We start from the raw sequence: 27,195 nt of genomic DNA, 5'->3' as shown, positions 1-27,195 counted from the left end.
GTGTTAATTAAACAAATACAAACACTTCAACAACATTCAGATATTAAACAAAATATATGCTAAACAATTTATATTGTGAAAAAAAATTATACTTGGCCATCAAATTAATGTTTGGACCATTTCTGGACAGTTCTTGTTCTGAGTTTTCTCTTGATTATTAGATGATCGCTCTCTTTATCATCATCATCATCATCACTGCCTCCAATGATCTGTAAAATGATTTAATGAATTTAATACACATTCACCTGGCAGCATTGCTGCATCAATTTTTAGTCCTGAACAAAATACATTTTAAACTGTACTGCCATACCACAATAAAACAAACACACACATCTCAAAATAAATAACGTATCACTGATTTATTTTACTCACATTCAACAAAGCTTTAGAACTTCAATTATTTCTAGATTATATTTCATACATACATATTAATGGACTTTTTTTTCTCCAAAGTGTGACGATACCAGGGTAATGTTAGTGTTTCAATAAAAATTTGTAACATCTATTGCCTAGGTGTTCAGGTTACTCAAACAACAGATACCAATCAAATATAATAGCTTACTGCTTAATTTACTCTGCATATTATGTTAGGATTGGAAACAAGTATTAAAAGTAACACTGAAATTAAAACAATCTTAAAAGCAGATTGACTATTAACCTTGTCTTTTTGAGGCTTTAAATGTTGTATAGTTGTCATGGTTACATTATCTCTAATATATGATATGCTTTTCATTCATGCTTCTGATTCACTCTCATGTGTCTAATACACAGGAAACACTACTTACAGGATGAGAGGGTATGTCCAGCGGGGAAGAAACCTGAGTCTTGAAGAGTTTTCGTTTGGATTTCTTGGGTTTGTTGTTTTCAGAAGGATTCAGCGGTTCGGGAGATTTAACATTCACCATGGTCATGATCTTTTTGGCTGAGGAGGGAGTTAAAAGTTGGGTCATGCTGAGATACAGTATGAAAGACTTTTGGCAGAGAGCTCCAATCAATACCATTGACTGTGTGTAAAATTAAGAGGCTGACCTTTGCTCCCAAAGAGGGTTGGAGAGCTCTGGATAAAGTCACCAATCTTCTGCAGGGCTCCGTCTTTTTTACCTTTCAGGCTGGCAGGACAGTCTTTCTGCTTTAATTGACTCACCTTTTTCCCCTGCACTGTGGGAGTCTGGTAAGGTGCAAAAATACAAAATACAATTAGCTCAGTGTACTGTCGAATAAACATTACAGAGAAAGATGTGAGGTGTCACAGGAGTATTAATAAACAGAAAGTCACCTCAATAGATTGCACGTTTTCCTTATTGTTCACCTTCAGCCGTAGTTTTTTTCGATTTCCTGACTCCACAGAGTTCTAGAATAAGCAAACACATATAACAAAAGTTAGCATTATATGCATGTACGTTTACTGTGTGGAGACGTGCTGATATCACGTTTGGTCTCATTCTGTATCGCGTATCTTGTCAGTGTCTGCCCTTGTTTGTCCATTTGTTGTGGAGAAAATAATGAAAGTGTGTTCAAGCGCCAGCAGCAGCAGCAAATCTAAATAATTCAAAATGTGTATAGACTATAGAAATTTCCCTGACATTTCCAGATGTAAAAATGCACACTTTTGAAATTTCCTGACCTAGAACCTGGATTATTTTAAATTGTTTAGAAACCACAACAAAGTGTTAAGATATAGTGTCTGTTTACCTCCATCTCTGGGCTCTTTCTCTTTCTGGCTGTACGTCGGAGTTTTATCGTGACAGACTCTGCTTCTCCTGGTTTCCTGACATTCACTCGGTCAGGTTTAAGTGGTGTAAAGCTGATTTCTACCTCAGGTTTGGGGAAGCGCTCTTCTTGGAGACTCTTTGTGGACAGGATGGAGGAGTTGAGTACTGCCGCCTGCTTTGAGTGACAACCAACACATATTATATATCTACAGCAACCAATTATCATACAGACCAGAGCTATTTCCATCTTTGTATTGCTTTAAGGCTTCTTATTAGCTCTATACATTAACATCACTCTACTGACCTCTTGTGTTGGACTAAAAGAGTCGCCTTTATTCTCGGTCTTCACATTTGATGTCTGTTTGGAACGGCCAACTTTCTGGGTATCAGATTTATGAGAAGCAGCCAAATCTTTCCCCCTTTGCAAGTTCACAGTGGTATCCTGCTTCTCAGCCAGCTGCTGCTTTAATATTCCCTGTAATCAGTATGCAGGGAAGTGAAAAAGAAAAAAAAAATTTAATTGTATTAAAATGTTTTAACATTATATTACTACTATAAAATAATATTACTAATGTAAAACATTTTAAAATCATTTAGTTTCATCTCATTCGCAATGGCCTTATAATTCTACATCTTAACCACTGATAGGCTGTTACACTGATTAGGATGATCAATGAGGCTATATTTAGTTATTTATAAATTATTAGGTTTTGGCCAATAACATTTCTCAACTTGCTAAATAAAAATGTTTATTCCATTTAGTGTCAGTTCTAAAATACAAAATCTGGGTAGTGCAAATTCACAACTTTTGGTGGATTTTGAGCAAATACTGTATAAGAAGTATAATGAATTAATGATTGTAAAAAGAATTAAGATGTTTGCACATTCTACATTTCTGCAGTGATATTAATGTCATTCCTCATGTTGGCAGGTCACTTGGACCACACAAATGATATTAACTCGGAAACCTGCAGAGTAAATAAATTACTACTCAAGAGCTAAATCCTGCCCTCAAGCCAGTGAAAAAGAAAATAATGAGGCAGGGAGAGAGAGATGGAAAGACTGATCCTATTAACAGCTCAAGCTGCAGCCTGTCCTGTTGGTTATCCTCTAGTCGCCTTGCTACCTGAGCCACTTTCCATAAGGCTGCTCCACCCAGCCCCTTTTCCTGATATATCTACTTGCTCCTCATTAGGTTGCTGAAACATCAAAATAAATCATTTTCTACTGCTCAGGGTTTCTGCAGGGTTTTAAAGCTCAAATTTAAGACTTTAAGACCTGAATGAATAAAGACATGAATGAATGAAGTTCATGAATTTAATGAACACATAAAATTGATACCATAAGAGCGAAATAGGGCAATGTCTGTAGGACCATATAAAGTACCATAAAATTACTGTAAAAAGCATAATTTACAGTTCAGATACAAGTTTTCACAAAAAAGATTTATAAAATAATTAACTTTACATTTCAGCCTTTAAAGTCAAAAATATTATTATATTAATTTAAACAATTATCAATAAATTATTATATCAATTAAATTACATAGGTTAGGTTTGTGTGATATTGATAAAAAACAACAATTACAAATGCATGAATATTATTTTGATATTTGAAACATAAAATATTGAAAACTGATGTTTGATATTATAAAAAAAAGTGAAAGGATACCTTAAATGTGAAATTAAAACTGCCAGTAGGCGGCAGTAAGTCACTGTTAATAAGTGAGTCATTATGATTTTAAAACAGTTGATTCCTTCGGTAACAAAACATTCTGTTGCTCAAAGACGCAAAACAGCACTGTGGCGGTGTTTGAAATGATTTTACTTTGTTGGAGAAATGGAGCAAAAACAGGAAATATGGTGTCTAAAATGTAAGTCTCTTAATATTAACTACTTGTTTATTGAACTATTGTATAAAATAATTCTAAATGCATTTTAATAGACTGATTAATGCATGCAGTGAAAGAACGGACTCTAAATGCGCGAACGTGCACTAGTCTAAACTACTAGACTTCATCACCTAATGTATGCGTGCACTCTGTAGGTGTATTTTGTTTCTGCTTTCCACGATACAGGCCTACTCATAATATCAAATCACACATCATTGTGTGCAAGGGTCAAACCATGGATTGATTTTCGCATTGTTCTGAACTCTGAACAAAACGGTTGTATCGAAAATGCTCATTCATTCTCTGCCAGCAGGTGGAGTTTGGTAGAAATATAACTGTGTCCCCGGTAACAGCAGAACACAAAGCCATGCAGCACTGGATTTTAAATGTGCAGCGCTCTTGTTTATTCAATGAAATCTTAACGTTAGCCTTTTGAAGTTTAATCTTCACATTGAGCCATATTGCAGTTCAGGTCTTTCCGTCCCTAAATTTAAGACCTTTTGGAATCATAATTAAGAGTTTCTTGTACAATTTAAGACTTTTTAAGGCCTTAAATTTGATACAACTAAATGTAAGACTTTTTAAGATCCCACGGAAACCCTGCTCCTGGAAAAACCCATTCATGGAAAAGTCGGAAGGATCAAAGAGTTCCAAGTTCTTACTTTTGTGTTCTCTGCAGGTCTGCAAGCTCTCCGTTCTTCCTGCTGAGGTTCATCAGAGACACCAACACTTCGTTTCTGATACATCTCCTGGAGTTTTGTATGATCTGAGAAGAACATACGTCTGAGGTTAGCTTCAGTTACAGGTGAACAGTGTGACCTGGTACAGAAATTTTGTTAGATGACACCAATACCAGTCAAATTTTAGTCTTCAGTATCACATAACACTTCAGAAATCATTCTTATATGCTGATTTGGTGCTCAAGCAACATTTCTTATTATCAGTGTTGACACATTAATATTTTGGGTATATTCAATTTTGTTACTTTTTTTCTTAGATGAATAGAAAGTTTAAAAGAAAAGAACAGCATTTATCCGAAAATGAAATCTTTTGTACCATTATAAATGCATTTACTGTAACTTTTTATCAATTTAATGCATCCTTGAGGACAAGAAGTCTTATTTTCATCCAAATAAATTAATAAATAAACAGAAAATAGTGGTGTCTATATTCAAAAATATATATCAGGTACTTTAAATAAACAGTAAGTGAAGAACAAAGAAATAATTTAAAAGCAGTTTATTTATTTTGCTTGTAAATACTGCTGTTCTATTAGCATTAAATTTAGAAATAGAATGTGTTCATATAATGCATATAATAATGCATAATAAAAGAACTGAAATAGAAGACTAAAAAGTCAATAATTTTGTTCAATTAATATTAACACAGTAGATTAATGACTAATAAATGAATACTGCTAATATTGGAAAAAGCATATTTTCATTCTTGTATCTACGTGGTATTGAAGTAACTTCATGCTTTGAATTCCCTAAACTGAATCTTGCTGACTTCTCACAGTATGTTGTCTAGCAGAGATTTATACAAATTACAATTAGAATAGACTCAGCCACCTTCAGTTCCAGATTCAATCTCATTCGGTCTGGCCTCCAGCAATTCCTCCTTGTCTGTCTGTATGAAGTCTTTATTTAAGTTCACACACGTCTTCTCAATCAGCTTCTGCTCTGCCAAAAGATCTGCAAACCAAATCAATCTTACTGAGCCCATAACGTAAGCCGATTTTGTTAACACCAATTGGTACTGCAGAAAAAAGGTTTAAATGAAAAGACATATAGGTTACCCTGACAGGTAGTTTGGAAAGTCTGAATGTTTTCTTCTTCTGTGGTATGGTTAGACTTCACCTGTGAGTGAAAAGATGTGGAATAATCCAGCATTTAAGACCTGATAACATCACAAACTGAACAAAGCTGAGAGAAATACAGCACTCACAGTCTGCGGTGGCTCAATATTTTGCTCTGTACAGCTTAAACTATGTCCAGCCTGATCCCTCATCTCATTTGCTTCACATAGCTTCTGCTGAAACATTTTCTTTTCTTCAATTAAGATCAAAATCTGAAGGAATAAAACATCATAAAAAAACCCCCCGTTTAAATCACTTTTACAACACTTACGAAAGATAAAGGCAGTAATTTTTCCAACCTGTTTCTCTAACTGTTCTTTCTGCATGTTAGCCTCCGATAACTGATCTCTGACATCAGATCGCTCTTTCTCCACCTTCTGCAAATCACAACTCATGGTCTTGATTTTATTAAGTCCATCATTCACAAGTTCTCTCAACCTATAAAGAGACCAAAAGATCGGACCAGCTGATGTTCATCAAATCATTTTTCTCTGTTCCATGCTTAAGCAACTATAAATAAATAGTTGAAGAGAATGAGGCCATCCTTAAAAATATTTTGGTTTGCAGTAACAGTAATAAAAAATAAAATAAAAAAAAGGGTCAGTAGGTCGGTCTATTTTTTTTTTTTTCAAGTTTCAATGAAAAAAAAAAAAAAAAAGTAATTTTTTGTGATGGTGATGACGTAGGTATGAATTTAAACAAATTAGCATATTGTGACGTCACTGACTGGGTCTTCAACCCGTGCCTTCGGGTGCATCATTGCAAACCTAATTTTGATGCAGGCTATATAGACCACAAACAAATTTAAATCTTTTTTTATTGCATGAATTTCAGGTGAGAAGAAAAAAAAAATGAGGTACTGTTATACTGTTTTACTTGCATCCACCGCTACGTGTAAATACAACCTACAAATGAGAGACCGTTTACTTTGCTTTCTTGGGTTGTCACTTTTGTGAAAAAAATCCTGTTTGATTTGAGTGACAAGTGTTCATTGAATCGATTGTAAAATCGATTTTGCATGTCTAAAGTTTTATACGGCAAATAACACCAAATATAGGTAAATCCATGGACAACAGGCAGGAGGAATGTAAAGATTCAATATATTGGTAAAGACCAATATTTTTGATGATTTATTGGCGTGAAGTTACGTGCACAATGACAAACAGGAGTGCAACATTTTCGAAAAACAATAAGCAGAGTGGACTGCCATAATGCAAAACATTTACTGCAGGCTTCAACATGGCTGTGTTTACGATTAAATGTCAAAAAAAAAAAAAATCGCATAGGCGATTTTCTAGGGCTGTTAAAAAAATAATTTTTCGAATATTCGTCGAATTTAAAATAAAAATCCACATTCGAATGCAAAAACGTTGCATTCGAATTTTAGGTGTGCATTAAGGAAGCTGCCTGATGAGCCCCGGTACTTTACAGTCCGTGTTCCATTCCTTCTCGCCGCGCGCACAGCTGTGTCTACACAACTTTCAAAGGCGGGCGAGCTCGACACGCAGTATCTGTGGTTTCATCTTTCACCTCGTGTGCATGCACCGTCTACGCGGTCTCAAAACACGCGGATGACGAAAAGGACATAATGCAGACAGTGTGCGGACCGCCTAAGTATACTTGATCTTTATCAGTGGTGCACGAGATGCGATGACAATGTATGTGGCATTGCATTATAAGGTTATATTAGCCTATCCAGTTGAAGCCACTTCAAAAAAAAAAAAGAAAAAAAAAAAGAGAGAGAACATTAATGTGGAGGAGATCTTGTTTACATTAAAACTGAAACCAAGCCGTTCACACAGAACACATATTTCACGCATTTTCTAGAGGGACACCGTTGGACTCGCATCTCGCACAAGAGAGCCGCATGTTTAGAAAGACATGTAAAATTTATATATTTAATTTAATTTTCTACAAATATCTCGAGACTTTATGTTGGGTTTTTGTTCCCCATCCCACTGCATCTCATGTTTTTAAATGAAAAACTTTATTGTGTGTGACTGGTTTTCCGCCTTTTTTATTATATTATATTTATTATATATTATACATGACGCTGTTTTGTTTATAGTTCTTTAAGCAACTTAATAATAATTAGTTCATAAACATTATTTTAAATCATTATTATGTTGTTTTTTCAGTCATGTATTCTAATGCTTTGAATAAACGTGCAGTAATATTTTGCTCGATGCGCCATCTTGAGGCCTCAGAAGAGAAGCAAAAAGCTTTTCTTCACCCTAACTGAAATTATGCATTTTAAATTCGAATACAATTCGAATTTTGATATTTAAGTAAAAAATTTGAATTTAGTTTTTCAGCTATTTTGACAGCCCTAGACGATTCAAGCCCAAAACTGTATGAGACTGAATACCGGAAAAATTCACATTTCTGTTGTAAAAAAGAGAAATTTGTAAAAAAGAGAACATTGTGCAGAAGTATTATTTGCTGTTATGCGTGTGTCCGAAGCTGCAGTTGCTGTGTGACGCCTGTTCAAAAAAAAAAAAAGAAAACCTGGACGTGCTCCGAGAGAAGGTCGTTAAAATCAATTTCCTATATTCGTTTTCGAAACTTGTGTTGGTTGATTCGTGCTTGATTCGTGCAATAGATTTTCGAACATAAAGTGACAGTTGACACTGTCACGGTTTTAGACTAGACGGGAGAAGGGATGGGAAAAGATCTTGGCACAGTTTTTCCAGAACTTCGTGCCAAGTTAAAGCGGGTGTCGAGCTGTTTTAATGAACTTTTTTTAGATGTATTATGTTGCCCGAACCCGTATGACTTTGAACAGTGACCATGAACATTTTGTTTACTGCAGCCGCAGCCATCATTACCAAGCGCGAACCATTGACTCTGACAGTGAATGAGACGAAGCGAACGCACATGGCCATAATGTGACATCCGTTAACCAAGTGTAAACATATATGACGTCACGTTTTTTTTTTTAAATTAAAGAAGATAGCCTTCATTTGTATGTAGGCCTAGGCAATTTATATATTTACAATACTTAAATATAATTAATAGTATTTTATTGCTTTTGTATTAAGTTGTTTGTAGAGTAAAAAAAAATTGGTCGGTCCTAACGCAAATTTACAATCGGCAAGTCGGTCGGACTAAAAGCAAAAAAAATTAATAAATTGAGTCGGACCTAAATTGACAGGGTCGGTTGGGTAACGGCAAACAAGAATATTTTAAAGGATGGCCTGAGCAGTACAATTTAGTGCATCCAAAAAAAGACTGACTCAACAGAAAAGAGGATGTACTCCTCAACTTATCAAAAAGTTTGGATGAGAAATAAGAACTTACTTTGAAATCTCTTGGGCCTTAGTCTCTAGTTTTGCATCTTTATGAGCCAGAGCTTCCTCCATCGCAGTTATTCTCCTCTTGGCCTCATCTCTTGCCTTAGAGATCTCATTCTCTACAATCGTTCTCACTATGTTCAGAACTTCCTCGTGCTGGTTCAGTTTGCTCAGCATTTGAATGAGTTTGTCCTGCAAAGTTTTCCAGCAATCATCTCTAGAGTCTTGCTCTTGTTCTTCTATCCTCCCCTGCTGCTGATTCAGAGCAGTCAGTTCTTCCAGGAGCTCAGAGCTGCTTTTTATCTGGGCCACAACAAACTTTTGAGCTTCATAATGGCACAGTAGTCTCTGGTACTCTTGTGCCTGGGCATCACGCTCATATTTAAGCTGACTGCAGAGCTCCTCAAGCTGGCACATGTTTGCTCTGGTCTCACTGGCCTCCTGCTCCAGGTCATTGATCTGTCGGCTCTTCTCATGCGATAACTCCACCAGCTTCTCACGTTCAGCCTCCTTTTTGTCATGCGAGAGCTGACAGGCACGGATTTCCTGATGTAAATTATCTGCCTCTGTCATTAAGGATTCAACAGTTTTGGACTGACTGCTAGACTCTGCTTTGGCTGCATCAAGTTCTTCTGAAAGCTCATTGGCAATCTTTGTCTGAGTGTTCAATTCTGTCTGCAGAGTTTTGAGCTTTGAGCTCATCTCATTGACTGCCTGCTGAAGTTCATTTAGCTCACTGGCAAGAGTCTTGTTCTCATTTGTGACTTTGTTGACCTCTGCTCTCTCCATCACAACAGTGGCTTCATGTGCATGAGTCAGCTCTGCCAGTCTATCAGAGAGATCACACACTTTTTTCTCAAGTGAACAACGCTCAAGTTTAAGTTCATTCAGCTGCTCCTCTTTCATTTTCAGTTTTTGCAAAAGCTGCTGAGTTTCCCGACTTGTCATTTCCTCCCCTCTAGGTTCACCATCTTCTTTCAGCATACACTTACAGTTGTTTCTGAAATGTAGGATTTCTTCTTTGATATTATTTATTAAGGCCCTCTGTACATCGGGAATGAAAGAAAAAAAAATTACATTACAGTCATTACAGTCCAAATGTAAAACTAAATAAATGTGTACCACCTCATAAAAGTAAACTATTTATGTTCCCTAGAACACAAAAGAACAATTCAAGAATTTTCAAAAGCTCCTTTGAATATAGTGATAGTTTATAGCAACCATGTCTGTCAAACCTCCCCCAAAAAAGACAAAAACACCATAAAAAGTACACAGGACATCTACTGAATCTTCAATGATTAACAGATTTTTGACTTTTCCAGACAAGCTATTGTATTAAGACTAGAATTGTGCCGGTATTCGGTAATGCGGTATATCACGGTAATGAATATGCACGATTTTGTTATCGTGGGCACTACTAAATACCGCTAACAGGGTATATGCAGGAATCATAGAGATGAATTTACTACCTTTTACTACCTTTTTTACCACCTACACAATATTTTTTACTACCAACACAACATCAAGCAGCAGCCCTTTGGGGGGGTGGGGGTATGCAAAGCACCACTTACTACTTTCTATAAGGTATGAGTGTGACACTGTCACACCCATCATGCATATTAGGTACACTAATGTAGAGCTGCAAGATTAATCGTTAAAAGATCGCGATCTCGATTCAGACACCCTCTCGATCTCATTTCTAAATGACAACGATTCTCAGAGTCTGTTGAAACTCTGACAAAGTCTTACCAGATCATTCAAATCCGTGCTCGCACTGCCGCTGACACAGAGAGAGCTCTTACCATGTTTGGTTAAGAAACATCTTCACAAACTGTCTTTTCAACTACACAGTATTATTTCTGTCTTACAGTCATTCGTATTATCACAGAAATACTGGGATGAAGTTTATAGTTCAGATATAAACATTGATGTCTATATGGCAGCGATCAAAATATAACAAATCCTCTTTTGAAAGTACTGCGCTTCAAATAATGTTTGTGTCGATTGAATTATTTCACCACTAGGTGGCGACAAGTGACAATGTATTCGTCAAGAAATTAATTTTTCATTCTAGACAATCGTTCAAAAACGCTGATTCATCCAGTAATGAAACAAGTGAAGTAGGTTTATGAGTGAGTCGTTGAATCAGTGATTTAAACAACTTTTTTATCATTCTAATATAAAAAATGGGGGTTTAAAATATGTTATATATACAATACCAGTCAAAAGTTTTTGAACCATGTGTAATGTTTTTTAAAGTCTCTTCTGCTCACCAAACCTGCATTTATTTGATCCAAAGTACAGCAAAAACTGTAAATGTTTGAAATATTTTTACAATTTAAAATAACTGCTTTCTACTTGAATGTATTTTAAAATGTAATTTATTTCTGTGATGCACAGCTGTATTTTCAGCATCATTACTCCAGTCTTCAGTGTCACATGATCTTCAGAAATTATTTTAATATTCTGATTTGCCGTTCAAAAAACATTTATTATTATTATTATTATGTTGAAAACAGAGGAGTAGATTTTTTGTCAGGTTTCTTTGATAGAAGGTTCAGAAGAACAAAATTTATGTGAAATAGAAATATTTTGTTATAAATGTCTTTTTCACACTTGATCAATTTAAAGAATCCTTGCAAAATAAAAGTATGAATTTAAATAGTTGTGATAATGATAATAGTAATTATAATAAAAAAAGAATTGTAGGAGAATCGTGATCTCTATATGAGACCAAAAAAATCGTGATTCTCAATTTATTCAGAATCGTGCAGCCCTACACTAATGATTAATTGTGATCATTAAGTATTGTCATTGTGAATTATTTTTTTTTTGCTATCGCTTGTAAAATGATTCTAAAATATGACAAGAATATGACAAGAACTTTGATAAAAATTTATGTAATCGATTACAATCAACCAAAACTACAGACAGCTGTTATTATGACAATATTTACACAACTATCAATACGTTGTTGACCAATTACCAAGCAATGCTTCATTTTGTACAGACTGTGGCGTGAAAAGGTTGCATTAGCAATTCAGGAAAAAAAAAAAAAAAAACCTTAAGCAATACATGGTGCTTTATAAGGTGCTGAATAATTTTAGGTCCCAATTTTATTTATATATTTACATTTTATATATATATATATATATATATATATATATATATATATATATATATATAGATATATATAGATAGATAGATAGATAGATAGATAGATAGATAGATAGATAGATAGATAGATAGATAGATAGATAGATAGATAGATAGATAGATCAGCAAAGGATAAATGGATTTGCAGCTCTAAAAATCGCTTGCACTTTGCTACTAAATTTATTTCAAAATGGAAATCCATATACAGCTATGATCAGCTGTTCCTTCATCTTGGCTGAGCTTTAAACATTGTTACAGGAAAGGATGAAGCTGATTATTTAGTTCTTGTCACATGACCCGCGGTGCGCTTGCCGCATTCTGAAAAGTTGAAATGTTTTTAACTCGATGCGGTGCGGATGCGCCTGGAAAAACGGGCGCGTCACGACCGCGCCGCTTCCATTATGAGCGCGCATACTGCCCGCCTACATTGGAAATAACGAACATGAGCGCGCAAAAGACGCGATATGTGAACGGCCCCTTAAACAGTTCAGTAGTACAGAGTTTACAGGTTACTCTTCATTTTTGAAGGCTCAAAGTAAAGTACTCCCACATCCCGCTGAATGCTGCAGAGACGCTGTTTCGGGAAGCACGTGACATAAAACGAGGCCAGCTATTGGCTATTCGCTACTTCTCCTGTTGTACTGGCTGAGTAAAACCTCCGGTGGCTCATTACTGCCACACTTTGGTCACCGCAGATTTGAAATATGCACTAAATGAACCGCTTACGGCAAATAAGTTATTTAGCAACGAATCGATGACTAAATTAGTTGACAACTATTTTAATAATCGATTTTAATCGATTAAATCGATTCGTTGTTTCAGCTCTAGATATGCGTTCAACAAGGTAGCCCAATAACCCAAACGACGTAACAGGCAACGCCCCTGACACATACACACAATAAACTATCCCCGCAGCATTTAGACAGACATTTCCAACGGATTCAAACAGGGCAAAAGACATCACCACGGCGATTGGTAGGCTACATTTACGTTATAGCCGCGGATATGAGACCTTACTATTTACCATTAATTCTATCATCACCATTATAGCTTACAGGGAATCCAAAGTGTACCCAAACACCAGACCTGTTGGTTATTGGAGGATCTTCTATTTCTGGTTTGTTAAACGCATTAGCCATTTTGCAACGAGCCTTCAGCGCGTACGGAGTACTTTACTCTGTAGTGGAAAACGTAGGTTTTAAGAACATGCTTAATGTAATAGAGCCCCGTTACAATATCCCTTCACGAGCCCATTTCAGACAGACCGTAATTCCTGCTTTGTTCCAAAAAACATAAGCCCTAGAGAGAACCAATTGAGTATAAACACACTCAATATAAAGAGTTATAGAGTTCCATATAAAAAGTTACATCTTTGTATTTGTTCATAACTACTACAATAATATAACATTTTCAGTATTTTTTATAAGCAGCTGTTTTTGTTTTATACAGTATGCTGCTAAGAAAACACCATAGAAGATGGGTAAAGAATAGCTCCATCATTGTTCAATGTAAAAAAAAAAAAAAAAAAATACTTTGTTAGTTTTAATAAATGAAACATTTTTTAAAAATCAAGGAAATTTATCTGCCAATTTTTTCTTTTCGCTGTATATAAAATGTACCGAACCGTGACACCAGTGTATCGTATCGAACCGAACCGTGAATTTTGTGAACCGTTACACCCCTAATATATATATATATATATATATATATATATATATATATATATATATATATATATATAAAATTATATCTGGTGTCTGAATAACTTTTGGTTTGGCTGTGCATTAATTCTTGTTAAAACTACAAAGTAATTCAGTCAAGTACTTAAGTATTAAGACTTAATAGGTTATTTTTATCTGGACTACAACAATAGATATAGTTTGAAAATGTTTTGATTTTTTTTTTTTATTCATTGATTAACATAAACTGCCAATGACAAATTCTTCTGAACATTCATTAATGTTAGGTATTCCAATATTTAAAGGAATAGTTCACCCAAAAATCATAATTATGTCATTAATAACTCACCCTCATGTCGTTCCAAACCAGTAAGATCTCCATTTATCTTCGGAACACGGTTTAAGATATTTTAGATTTAGTCCGAGAGCTCTCAGTCCCTCCATTTAAACTGTGTGTACGGTCTACTGTCCATGTCCAGAAAGGTGATAAAAACATAATCAAAGTAGTCCATTTGACATCAGAGGGTCAGTTAGAATATTTTGAAGCATCGAAAATATATTTTGGTCCAAAAATAGCAAAAACTATGACTTTATTCAGCACTATCTTCTCTTCCGTGTCTGTTGTGAGAGGGTTCAAATCAAAGCAGTTTGTCATATCCGGTTCGCGAACGAATCATTCGATGTAACCAGATCTTTTTGAACCAGTTCACCAAATCAAACTGTATCGTTTTAAATGGTTCGCATCTCCAATACGCATTAATCTACAAATGACTTAAGCTGTTAACTTTTTAAATTTGGCTGACACTCCCTCTGAGTTAAAACAAACCAACATCCCGGAGTAATTCATGTACTCAAACAGTACACTGACTGAACTGATGTGAAGAAACGCCGAGCCAGATAATGACTCAATCACAAGTCAAGAACTGGTTGCATCGGTTTTCGGATCACCAATAGTTCAGACAGTTCGATTCAATAAACTGGTTGAAGAAAACGGTTCACCGGTTCTTTTGCGCTCGACGTAATGCCGTCATTGGCGATGATTGCCCTTGATTCAAGCCTTCGGTTTACCTGGGCTCATAACATTAGCACAGAATCAGTTCAGAATCAATCATCAAAAGAATCAGTTCGGTTCAGACGCTGTGTGTCGGTCTGCTTCACGCTGAATCAAACATGCGCAGTATCATCAGCTCCTCAGTTCTCGAATCGGACACGTCTGACACAAACAGTTCATCTTCAGTTCTCTCTTCACAGCAGTTCAGTCAGTGTACTGTTTGAGTAAATGAATTACTCCGGGATATTGGTTTGCTTGAACTCAGAGGGAGTGTCAGCCACATAAAAAAAGTTAACAGCTTAAGTCATTTGTGGATTAATGCGTATTGGAGACGCGAACCGTTAAAAACATTTCAGTTCGATTTGGAGAAGTGGTTCAAAAAGATCTGGTTACATCGAATGATTCGTTCGCGAACCGGATATGACAAGCTGCTTTGTTTTGAACTCTCTCACAACAGACACGGAAGAGAAGACAATGCTGAATAAAGTCGTAGTTTTTGCTATTTTTGGACCAAAATGTATTTTCGATGCTTCCAAAAATTCTAACTGACCCTCTGATGTCACATGGACTACTTTGATGTTTTCTTACCTTTCTGGACATGGACAGTATACCATACACACAGTTTCAATGGAGGGACTGAGAGCTCTCGGACTAAATCTAAAATATCTTAAACTGTGTTCCGAAGATAAATGGAGGTCTTACTGGTTTGGAACAACATGAGGGTGAGTTATCAATAACATAATTATGATTTTGGGTGAACTATCCCTATAACACATTGTTAAAATGTTAAGTTGCGACTGTATTATTTAATGAGCTTACATGAGCAATGACTTGTATTTTTTTTTTAACAAAGATTAATAACTTCTGTAGCAAATGTAGCTATTGTGCATGTTAAAGGTTAACTAATGAGATTGTAAAGAGATACCTATGGGTCTTTATAGTTCTTGTGCACTTTAATCTGTGCAAAACTTTTAACTTTATATATTTTTCTTTATTGTTTTATTTTATTTAAACGTTCAGGTATTTTTGTAATTAGAAAAAAAAGTTATTTAACCTATTACATTATATTATACTATATTTTGAGCACTTTTTAAAACTAAATTTCAATACCATGATAATACTGTTTACCATGATAAAAGCATGAGCAATTAATCGCAACAGGAAAATTTTATACAGGCATATCCCTAATTAAGACACTAAAATAAACCTACTATGAGCTACTTTTATTGTGTTAAACTCTAGTTGGTTGTAAATAGTTATTGCAAGATACCTAAATTCACCATTTTAAATTAAGTAAAAGACACAATGTTCATCTTCAGTCTGTCATACTTGTAGATCACCACTCTTAATCAGATTATTCCATAAAACAAACCCTAACTGAACTGGAATCTGTCAACATGCACTACCATTCAAATATCTGGGGTTAATATGAAATGTTACTTTTGAAATAATTTTTATTTGAATTTATATTTGTATTCATCAAGAATGCATTAAATTGACCAAAAGTGGCAGTAAAGACATTTGTGTCACAAAACATTAATTCAAATAAATGATATGATTGAGATCTATTTATTAAACAATGTGGAAATCAATATGATTTCCACAAAAATATTAAGTAGCACAACTGTTGTAAATAATAATGTTTTTGAGCAAAAGATCACCATATTAAAATTATTTCTGAAGTATCAGGTGAAACAAAAATCTGGAATAATGGCTGCTGAAAATTCAGCTTAGCAATCACAAGAGTGAAATACATTTGATAATACAATTAAATGGAGAATTGTTATTTAAAATTTTAATAACATTTTACAATATCACTGTTTTACTTGATCATGAAAATAAACTACATAGGAAACTACTTTTGAACAGTAGTGTATTATAAACTTACATCTTTAGTAGCTGCCTCTACATTTTGATCCAAAGCAGTCTGTAATTTAGAGACCATGTCATCTTTCTCCTGGCAGATTGACATAAGTTCCTGACATCTCAGTTTCTGGTTTTCATAATTCTAAAAAAGACAAACAAACAAACAAACATCAACACAACAGAATCCAGATAGTCCATGTAAACAATCTATTAACAATAACCTTAGACGTTTAAAAGAAAACTTTAGTTCAAATTACTCTATTTGCTTGGTGAAGCTGGTCATTTGATTCCTGCATTTGAACACACATTGCTTCAAACTCTGAAATTAGAAAATATAATTAGACTTATGTCATAAAACACAGAGCTTTCCCGCCTTCATGGTAACAGAAACAAACCTTTAGTTTTAAGACTGAGATGTTGTTGGCTTTTGAACAGCTCCTCTCTCATCTCCTCCAGCTGTTTCCTCAGATGAATAATTGTTCTGGGTGATTCAGGGACATTTGTCAAGCAATTTTGTACTGCCTCTGCATCTCCTTTTATCTTAGCTAAATCATCTCGCATTGCCTCGATCATACTGTCCAAAAGCTCAATCTTAGCCTCCTAGAATGATACAGAGAAGAAAAAAAAAGAAAACATTTCCAGTGACATTTCAATGTCAAATGTGTGCCATGATACAGATATTATAGAATTACCATATTTTCCGGACTATAACTCAAACTTTTTTTCATAGTTTGGCTGGTCCTGCGACTTATAGTCAGGTGCGACTTATTTATCAAAATTAATTTGACATGAACCAAGAGAAAACATTACCGTCTACAGCCGCGAGAGGGCGCTCTATGCTGCGCAGTGCTCCTGTAGCCTATACTGAGCAGCATAGAGCGCCCTCTCACGGCTGTAGACGGTAATGTTTTCTCTTGGTTCCTGGTTCTAAATACCATATTTTCCGGACTATAAGTCACACTTTTTTTTCATAGTTTGGCTGGTCCTGCGACTTATAGTCAGGTGTGACTTATTTATCAAAATTAATTTGACATGAACCAAGAGAAATGAACTAAGAGAAATGAACCAAGAGAAAACATTACCGTCTACAGCCGCGAGAGGGCGCTCTATACTGCTCCTTGCTCCTGTAGCCTACACGGAGCAGCATAGAGCGCTCCCTTGCGGCCATAGATGGTAATGTTTTCTCTTGGTTCTTAATAAATGTGACTTATAGTCCAGTGCGACTTATATATTTTTTTTCCTCATCTTGACATATTTTTGAACTGATGCGACTTATACTCAGGTGCGACTTATAGTCCGAAAAATACGGTAAATAGTCCAGTGCGACTTACATATGTTTTTTTTTTTTCATCGTCATGACGTATTTTTGGACTGATGCGACTTATACTTAGGTGCAACTTATAGTCCGAAAAATACGGTAGCTATTTTTCCCTTGTGCCTACAAAATGCATCAATATTTATATAGATCAGTCTAAAGTCATAAAATCACAATGAATACAATGAAACTAAAATTGTCACTGAACCAAAAAAGCAGAAATAACAGCTATATTCACATAGGTTTTAACAGTGGACATAAATGCCTCCACCCCCTTTTCTTATTAGAGCGACCCCTCTGCAATTACCTTTGCTGCATTCTCATCACTGCTAACAGCGGCAATTTCACCAACAGTTCTGTTGACCAGATTCTTCAGTATCTCAAGCCTCCTTTCTGCTCTTTCCTCAACAATTTCTTTTTCTCTTTGAAGACGTTCACTGAAACATTGAAAAAAAAACATATATTAATGCATCTTCAGAAAAATTCATAAAAATAAATTGCACCCACTGACTACTGTTATAGTGTCAGATTCACTAAAATAATTAAAAGAGTGTCACAAAAACTGCCCAAAACAAATCTGTGCTGAACACAGTTTGAATGAATAAATGTAATGTTTGACTTACTTGTAGTCTTTTTCCATGTTAGAAAACAGCTCCATAAACTCTGCAGTGACTTCCTCACGAATACGAGATTCCATAGTTAATTTTTCAGACTCTTCTTTGGACAGCTTCTCTTGGAGCTCTTCAATTTTCAACTGAAGCTGTGTCGAATGTATCATATTAGCATATCATATAGTCTAAAATAACACAAGTAACTGAAACACAAGTATTGAAACTGAAAAAAAAAACACCTTGAATACCTCACACAACTCTTGACTTTCTGTAGCCTCTAAGACAGTGTTGTCCTCCATGCTCTCACTGTCACTCTCCTCATCGTAATCCTCAACCATTTCTTCATCATCCTCATCCTCCTGCACATCCTCTAGGCTCATTTCCCAGCCCATGAGGGAGCTTCTCCTGGTCCAATCCTTCTTGTCAGCATTATTGATTATCATGGACACATCTCTGGCAGATCTCTTGAGTGCAAAGCTAGGAGCTGGTTTAGGGTTGAGGACCACCACCTATGAGGGCAAAAAGTAAAACAACAAAATGAATAAATAGCAAGAGAGTAAAAATGCTGTATAATTCAATGTCAAATTAAGGTTCCTGCAAACCTTCTGAGCCACTGCTGAGAACTTGAGGACATTCAGGGTTTCATCATATACTGAGGCACACTGGTTTATGTTGATGATCATGCAGGCTTTTCCACGGCCACAGAAAAAACCCTGCAAATAATGTGTGAGTTTGCTCTCTCTGAAGGGGATATGCTGATGAAACCTGTGCAAAAAGACATAAGTTGAGTTTCTAAGCCCAGGAAATTCAAAATGAAACAGAATACAAATGCATCTAATGCAGCCTGCAAATTAGCTGTTTTAAAAGTAGCCATTTTCTCACTTGGTTTGCGTTTGGTTGAGCCTCAGAGCACTGATGCATTTCCCTAGCGTTAGCAAGGAAGTATTGATGTTTCCAGCTTCTTTTAAACGTTCTCCTCTGTTCTGAGTCTTTGCACATCGCTCAGATCCAGCCAAATCACATAATGACAGCCTTTAAAAAGAAGTTAATTAATGAATAAATCAATGATTCCATGTTAAAGCATTTTGCTATTGAGGTCACCTACTCGCTAATTGTCTGAACCCGAGGAACACCAACATCTTCAATACGCAAGATCCGAATGGAAAAAATACTGTGGCTATGGAGAAAATGTTATATCATTTCAAAACTTAATACAATGATCAAGTTAAATATGAACACTATTGCAATTCAAAATGAAGCACCTTCTGCTAGAGACATTGTTGAGTTTGGTGGATGAAAAACTTTGATTTTTTCTTCCGATTTTCACAACTTTTAATGCTTCCTCTGCACTATTAACTTGAACCCATTTTAGATCTGGAGGAAAAACAAATTATTCAGACGAAATGTATAAATAATCAAAAACGTATTTATAAAATGTATATAATATTTAAATGTAAACATTTAATTATAATTATTTTCAAGCCAGAAAACTGTTGGTTACCTTTGACAAAAGCATTGCCTTTAACATCTTGGGCTAGCCGCAAAACATTCCTTCTGTGAGAGCCATTTGGAACAACATCAAGCAGATCGTGGATGTTTTCATTGTAGATTTCACAAAAGGAGACCCACACAGAGAATTTAACATAAGAGGTCTCATCCAAACAGACACTGTCCCCATTTGTGTCACTAGAGGTGGAGCCTGAAAATAAAAAAAAATAAGAAACATATCCAATGTAAAGTTTGTCAGTGTTTAAAGCAAAAAAAAAAAAAATAATAAAAAAAATTCCTCAGCCTGAACTTTTTCCTAATGAATATATATTTGACCCGAAAGAGCAGGTCATATGATATTTTAAAGTGTCCTAATATTGTGTTGGAGTTCCCTACAACAGGTTTAAATGCATCTAAGGTCAGAAAACATTGTAATTTTCCCAGAATATACATTTAAAGGTCCCATGACATGGATTATTTCCTTTTCTTTAAATGCTTTTTAATGTTTCCTTAGATGTACTTATATTGTTAGTATGATTTTTTTACATTTAAAGTTTAGAAATAAAAAGCATTTTTATATCCTGATATTAGCCCTCTGGCTTGAATGCTCTGTTTGAAGGAGCGTGTCTGCTGTGAGACTCAGAGTAAACGACAACTGTTGTGATTGGCTGACATCTTTTCATTCGAAATGCGTATTACATGTGGAACCCCTCTCAAATATATATATATATATATATATATATATATATATATATATATATATATATATATATATATATATATATATATATATATATATATATATATATATATATATATATATATATATATGTATATATATATTACTATTACAGCTGTCGAGATTAACAAATCGTGGAAGTGTTGATTATATAATTATTTTTTCGATCTTGTCCCATCACATGAAAGGCTGCAGTGATGAGCATGAATGCAGTGATCTCTTCATTATTGCAACACGTTTTCTCTCACAAAATGCTTTCACCACAACTAACAGCAAACACATGAATACACCACATGAATACAGTAAGAGCTTTGTTGTGCAGCATAACAGCGTCATTCATTGTAACGGCAGTTTAGGCAAGAGTGTAGATATACTCGCGATGTGTGACAGCTCCGAAAAAAAGGGAGCGTTCTTTGATCGCTCTCTGTAGTTAAATCACAATTTAAATAACAGATTTCTTTCATGCTACTAAGAGAAACAACGTGAAGTTGATCGTTTAGTCACTGGCATGATTCACTGATGCATAAACAGTATTAAACGATTTAGAAAGAAAGTCTGTGTGAACTTGAATAATTAGCTACACATCAGAAATCACTGATCACAGATCAGGCATTAATGAACACGGTTACTCACTGTTTGTGCCGGTGCTGTCAAATCCATATCATAAAAGTCTGTTTGTAACGCCTGTCCTGACATTGCGACTGAATTATATGTAAATATTTGGGCGGGCAAAGCAGAGAAAGGGGAGGTAACATTTCTCCTTATAACGTCACCAGGAGGAGATTCAAGATCAGCCCGTTTGAGCTTCCATTTTCTCAAAGGCAGAGAAAGATAGCAAAATCTTGATTTACACCGATTAGAATTTCTAGAAACTTGGGGACCATATACAGGCTAGGGGAACTCATTATAATGTTAAAAAACCTCAGAAAGTGAAATTTTCATGTCACAGGACCTTTAATATTAGAGTCATTTGCCAATGATCCCAAAATGATTCATTCTCAGCAAGTTCGGAGCAAACCCCTCCCTTCCATAAGCCTACTCTGCTCTCATTGGTCAGCTTGCCAAGCCAGTTGTGGTTATGTTGTGAGGAGTCCTTGAGCCAGTTTGCCAGCGCTACCATTGACAAAGCACCTTTACATAAAACAATAATACAGTGTGCCAATCCATTCTTATAATAATGACAAAATACAAAAACTCTTATGCAAGTGAATCAATAATGGTGGGTACGTTAGCCGAGTGATAACGTGACTAACTGATGAAACAATACAAATTGTAAGCCAAAATATGTCTGCTGTAATGTTTGAAGCACGACAGACAAAAGACGCTCTGTTGAATCAGAATGAAGAACAGCTGCATTACAGGAGCACCAGCCTAACACTCGCTCATCTCTCCCGCATTAACGCTATAACTGCCGGTGCAGCTAAATAAACAGCAATTTCACAATGATTATAAAGTCTGTGTGCTACACTACATTCTTTATTATTAAACAAAGTAATTAAAACAACATCAGTCTACAATAATCAACATATTCTTAGGAAATAGTGGATTCACAGCGAATTATCAGAACTACTTCAGTAAGACAGTTATATGCTTTACCTGGAAACCTAAAGGTGCACTAGGTATACATCACATATTTGCACAAAAACCTGATCTTTTGAGCACTCATATGAAAATGTACACATAACGTATATCAATCGTACTACTTCGGTTCGGAGAGTTTGTTAGTCCAAATTAAGAAGATTAAAAGCCAACGAAGATAAAAGCCAAGATTAGAAAAGCAGCACTTGATAAAATTACATGCACACAACAAAAGGTTTGAATTGCATTTCTGTGGTATCTTTGAACACAGCGTCTTCTCAACATTATGTAAACAGACTTATAGTGTAAAGTGTTGGTGGGCAGGTCAGATTCTATTTTGCGGGCAGGCGGGGATTATGCAAATGTGTTACCCAGTGTGATACACTGGTAACAGGCAAAAGATTCAAAAATATAATGACTCGTTAAGGCGACTGATACGACTCTCTCTTTTGAGAGACAATAGCTTTATTTATCATGCACTTTTTTGATTAACAACTTTGCATATTGTTTTGTTAAGGACAGCTACGTTATAAACTGCAAAAGAGATATTTTTTTCAAAAACCCATTTGAACTGCTCTTGAAGAATGAAAGCAATATCAAACACTTCGAAACTAGCGTTGTGACAATACACTTAGCTCACAAGATGAGACAAAAAAACAGATACTTAGTTCACTAGAATGAGACAGTATTTTAATAGAATATTTAAGAGATTTTCAATAACAACATACTTGTTTTTAAATTACAAAAAGTAAACTATGTAGTTGTATTTTGAAATATTAACTAACCTAGGGCTGTATCTAATGATTATTTTGGTAATCAATTAATCTACTGATTATTTTGACAACCGAGTAATATAATATTCTTTAGTAACACAAATAGACCCAAGTGAAAACCAGGCTTTAGTATGAATATTTTTTATATAAACCAACGATGAGACAATAATAATTGGTTCAAATACAATATCAAAACTAAGTAATTATATGGTTTTATTGAATAACACTTTTAAAATACATAATGTAATATGCCTCTATATAATATGAACATAAATACCTGCAGAGGGCGCCAACGGCCTGGAGAAGTTACACTTTACAGCGTGAATAAATGATCCATTAAATTGTAATATTTGGCCACATGCAAACTAAAACTTTTATTTTGAAATCGCAACATACAATAAATGGCATATTTAAAAATAGGTTGCTGTATTCTCCTGTGTTGGAAATATTTTATAAATGATTTATGTTGCAAATCTAGTAAGATAATGCACACTGTTTTCCAAGATAAATGTTAAGAAACGCCCCTTTCACACATACAGTATTTACTGGTAAATTACCGGTAAGTTACCATTAAGATATCACGTGTGAACAGGACCTTTTCAAAAATCCCCGTAAATTTGTTCTGGCAATTGTGTCATTCTTATGAGGGTTGACATGACTACTCGGAGCTGTTTAAAAAGCTATGCTGCTTTTTAATTAGTTTTTCTATGTAAATATGCACTAGATGTACATCTTTAACCATTTTACCTTGCAGCTTTTTCAACGAGTCGCACTTCTCCATTCATCAGGGCTGCACCACTTGCACGTCTCATGTTTATAAGAGAAAAAAATTCTGATTGGCTAGTAATGTAAGTTTGGTTTGGTTGAGAGTGGAAGCTGTGCTCCTCTCATACCTCTCATATTGGTAGGCAAACTCATGCACTCAAAAGGGATATCAAAACACAGACCTATAACAGAGAACTGGATTGCTCATGTCATGAACGTGAAGCCGCCACACCGCCATATCGGTAATCCCTAGTGTGTGTAAATGTTCTATTGAATTAATAGGAAACGATATGATTTTAATGAGAAAACATAACATTACAAAGTAACCTTTTCTAAATCTAAAGTATCTATGTACGTACTTATAATGAAAACACCCTAGGCATGTAAACTGTTATTTTGTTTAATGTCTGGAATTTCCCCTTCTTATTAAAAAGCTAGTTTCATTACAGTTGTGAACATCATGAACATGATAAACATCAGACGGAAACGACCTCAACATATATAACAAATGAAAAAGTGCTCATCCTGAAATCTGAAGAAAGATTTATGCTTTGTATACCTTTATTTGCCTTGTACAGTTATTCATTGTTTATATAATTTTGTTATATTGTTTTTATTCGTAATTCAGTACTAAGTGCAAATGTTTCAACAATGATTTCATTAACCGGATTCATATGGAAGCAGGTAATGATTTAAACAGTGGTCAAATTAATTATTAATTTAGCTTACAACATTTTACATGGAAACATTAATGCTAGTAAACATATTTGTGCGATCTTGGAGAGTATGAAATAGATGTTGCTCAATCATGACATTAAAAATATACACATCATAATGTATTCAGAGAAATAACTGACTAGGCTACTTACAGTACGGATTTAAAGACATTTAAAGGCTTTATTTCCAAGATAGTAAGTTAAGCTTTTCGTTGTAGTATAAAAGCAATATAGTAACTTAGGCTATTGTATTATTAATTGTAATATATTCATATCCATTTCTGAATAGGTTCATGTTTAATAATTGCTGAAAAATTATGTTACGTACATAAAATATATAGATATATATATTAACTGTGTTGGATCAGTTACCTGTGTCAGCAGTGAGCAACAGACACACCCACCTAAACGGTTTAAATATATCGCTTATCCAGCACAAAAAGACTATAAACCTTGCAGATAACATCTGAAGTAAAAATGAATTTACATACAAATAACATAAAAAATAATTCTGCTTGACTGATCTGTTCAAATCGGGTGATTTTAGGTCAGCAGTTTGCATGTGACTCAATAGTGCACTCTGCCGGTAGGTAATAGTAAGATGGCGGATTGAACACTTCCAGTGGATTCACTGACTGTTGGCAGTTTAGAACGCGATGAGCGATCCAGTCATATATAGATCAGCGTATCAACAAGTATTTATTTTTTTACACTGAAGATCTGGCATGGTGCCGGAGACCTTTAAGCCCTGGTTTATGCTCCTATTCACTGACAGAATGCTCAAAACTATTTTTTTCAAATGCAGAGTAAAAGACATAAAACATTCAATAATACTTACTTTCAAATGATGAACAGCTGGAGCTGGACATGCTAGACAGGGTTTTCTGGGGGTCAATCTGATAAACAAAGAAACAGTCAAGATGCAAGTATTAGTATTTACTTTTCTGTGCTAAAAAAACTATACAATTAAAAAAATGATAAATAAATAAAATGTAATATATATATATATATATATATATATATATAAATAATTCACATCTTTAAATCGGCGAAGAAGGTTTCTCTTATTTGTAGCTTCCTCATCCTGCTGCTCTTTGGTGAGTCTTATAAAGTCAACACATCTGTGAGGCTTGATGTTATTTTGAGAATAATTTCTGCCTTCTATGCTGTTAAAGATCACATTTAATGACCTGGGCAGAATTCCACCATCTGAATCAGGGCCTACAACATAAAATAGACTTAAATGTATGCATGTATAGACAGCTGAAAGTAAAGTGACATCTGGAAAGTAACGTACAATCCCTGCCAGACCTGAAACTCGAAATCGCAACTTTCGGGTTACAAGTCTGACCCTCTAACCATTAGGCCACGACTGCCTCACAAACAAACAGCTCATACAAAATTCTTACCAAAAAAAGTAAACGTCTTCCCAGCATTAGTAACTCCATATGTAAAGATCAAGGAATTCCCTCCATCCAAGACATCTTTCACAAGGCTTTTGGTTGTTCCATCGAATATATCTCTTTGTGTCGCTTCTGGACCGTACACCTAAAACATGAATTCATCAAACATATTACAGCAGAAACATGCTTGATAACATCACTGAAGCCTGTTTGCAATAAATGACAATGCCAAAGGTGACTGTGGATGCCCTCATACCTGTGAGAACTGAAATCGTTGTGCCAGTTGTGACCCAAATCTCTCACTGTGTCTGGCTGTCAGAGATGCTCTAGGTGCCTTCAGAATCACGGAATCTGGAGGCTCAATTGAGATGCACTCCTGTTTGTAGAGAATACAATAACAACACTTTTTTTTTTTTTTTTTTATTGCATTAAGTACATTAAAAGTATAGTACAAATTCATCATTCATAGAAAATTCATCATTCACTTTTCATCCTCATGTTGTTTCAAACCCATATCCACACAATAAAAGTTAACACATATGAGTTATGACAGATTGTTTTTTTTTTTTTTTTTAATAAAAATCTATGAAATTTGTCAGAATTTTGCTGGCACCTGTGATTCTCCTTCTGTTCTCTCTGCAGTAGTGAATGGCCGGACACGGAGAAAGACCTGCAGATGCTCTTTTTCCAGCAATACTGAATCCTGTTGAAAACAAATATGAAATACTACTTTACAGCCTAAATTCGAGGGCTTTAAAACATGAAATATGATTGATAAAAATAAGTAACGTTACCCTTGATAATTTGGAAAACTCGACGAAAAGATCTTTCCTGAGGTCCTCTGCGGTTATAGAGCCAACTCTCCCGGGCTTATGATTTAAACACGATTCCATCATCAAGCCTATCAATACGTTTAGCTAAAAATGTTATCATGAGATAATGCAATTTATGTGGCTAAGAACAAACAACAACAACAAAAAAACAAAACAAAAACAAACGTGAAACAACAATAACGCATCGACTATTGAACGAGCTAACGTTTATTGCCTGAGATTGTTTCCAATTCGATAAAGCAACTTTGGACACTTGTAAAAATTAACACTTAAAAATTATCAACAGTGTGTTTTCATTCTCGCCGATTTCACTTACTTTTCGCTCTATTGATATATAACTGTATCCGTTTACATCGAGAACATGCTTCTTTCCTGCCAGCCGTTCTTTCTGTTCAAATCGCCGTTCCCTCTGTTCAAATCGGACCAATCGGAGAGTTCGCTACGACGTAGCTTCGCCCTCAAAGCGGA

The 27,195-nt window shown here is 35.1% G+C and overlaps 1 protein-coding gene across 3 annotated transcripts; it reads right to left on the bottom strand.

Annotated features, from left to right (window-relative positions):
• Positions 1 to 77: 77 nt before the first annotated feature.
• Positions 78 to 27,195, bottom strand: kif20bb (kinesin family member 20Bb). 3 transcript variants are annotated; one of them, XM_059531992.1, is made up of 30 exons: positions 27,044 to 27,195; positions 26,689 to 26,795; positions 26,508 to 26,597; positions 26,151 to 26,270; positions 25,901 to 26,039; positions 25,528 to 25,712; positions 25,330 to 25,387; positions 19,934 to 20,131; positions 19,695 to 19,806; positions 19,538 to 19,609; positions 19,315 to 19,464; positions 19,035 to 19,197; positions 18,681 to 18,941; positions 18,445 to 18,581; positions 18,129 to 18,258; positions 16,902 to 17,106; positions 16,764 to 16,825; positions 16,529 to 16,648; positions 8,762 to 9,798; positions 5,761 to 5,899; positions 5,551 to 5,673; positions 5,402 to 5,462; positions 5,175 to 5,297; positions 4,266 to 4,369; positions 2,017 to 2,187; positions 1,693 to 1,887; positions 1,277 to 1,351; positions 1,030 to 1,168; positions 786 to 922; positions 78 to 209 (listed from the first exon to the last, which is right to left on the bottom strand). In XM_059531992.1, exons 2-30 carry the CDS (start codon positions 26,788 to 26,790, stop codon positions 105 to 107), a joined length of 4,713 nt encoding a protein of 1,570 aa, XP_059387975.1. In that variant the 5' UTR covers positions 26,791 to 26,795; positions 27,044 to 27,195; the 3' UTR covers positions 78 to 104. The 3 variants fall into 3 exon arrangements, with proteins under 3 accessions (XP_059387975.1, XP_059387977.1, XP_059387976.1); XM_059531994.1 differs by having other exon boundaries at positions 84 to 209; positions 1,693 to 1,884; XM_059531993.1 differs by having other exon boundaries at positions 84 to 209; positions 26,689 to 26,811; positions 27,044 to 27,130.

This window comes from Carassius carassius, chromosome 40 (genome assembly GCF_963082965.1).
Source record: "Carassius carassius chromosome 40, fCarCar2.1, whole genome shotgun sequence".
In the NCBI taxonomy this organism is placed as follows: domain Eukaryota; kingdom Metazoa; phylum Chordata; class Actinopteri; order Cypriniformes; family Cyprinidae; genus Carassius; species Carassius carassius.
Note: the sequence above shows the minus strand (reverse complement) of the source record. Positions and strands in the feature narration are given on the sequence as shown.

Excerpts from the sequence above, each read along its gene's own strand:
- kif20bb (XM_059531992.1), bottom strand. The coding sequence starts at position 26,790 with ATGATGGAATCGTGTTTAAATCATAAGCCCGGGAGAGTTGGCTCTATA. Across the intron at positions 18,582-18,680 it reads AAAGTCAAGAGTTGTGTGAG|CTTCAGTTGAAAATTGAAGA; the intron begins GTATTCAAGGTG and ends CATTCGACACAG. Across the intron at positions 1,888-2,016 it reads CTTTTAGTCCAACACAAGAG|CAGGCGGCAGTACTCAACTC; the intron begins GTCAGTAGAGTG and ends TGTCACTCAAAG.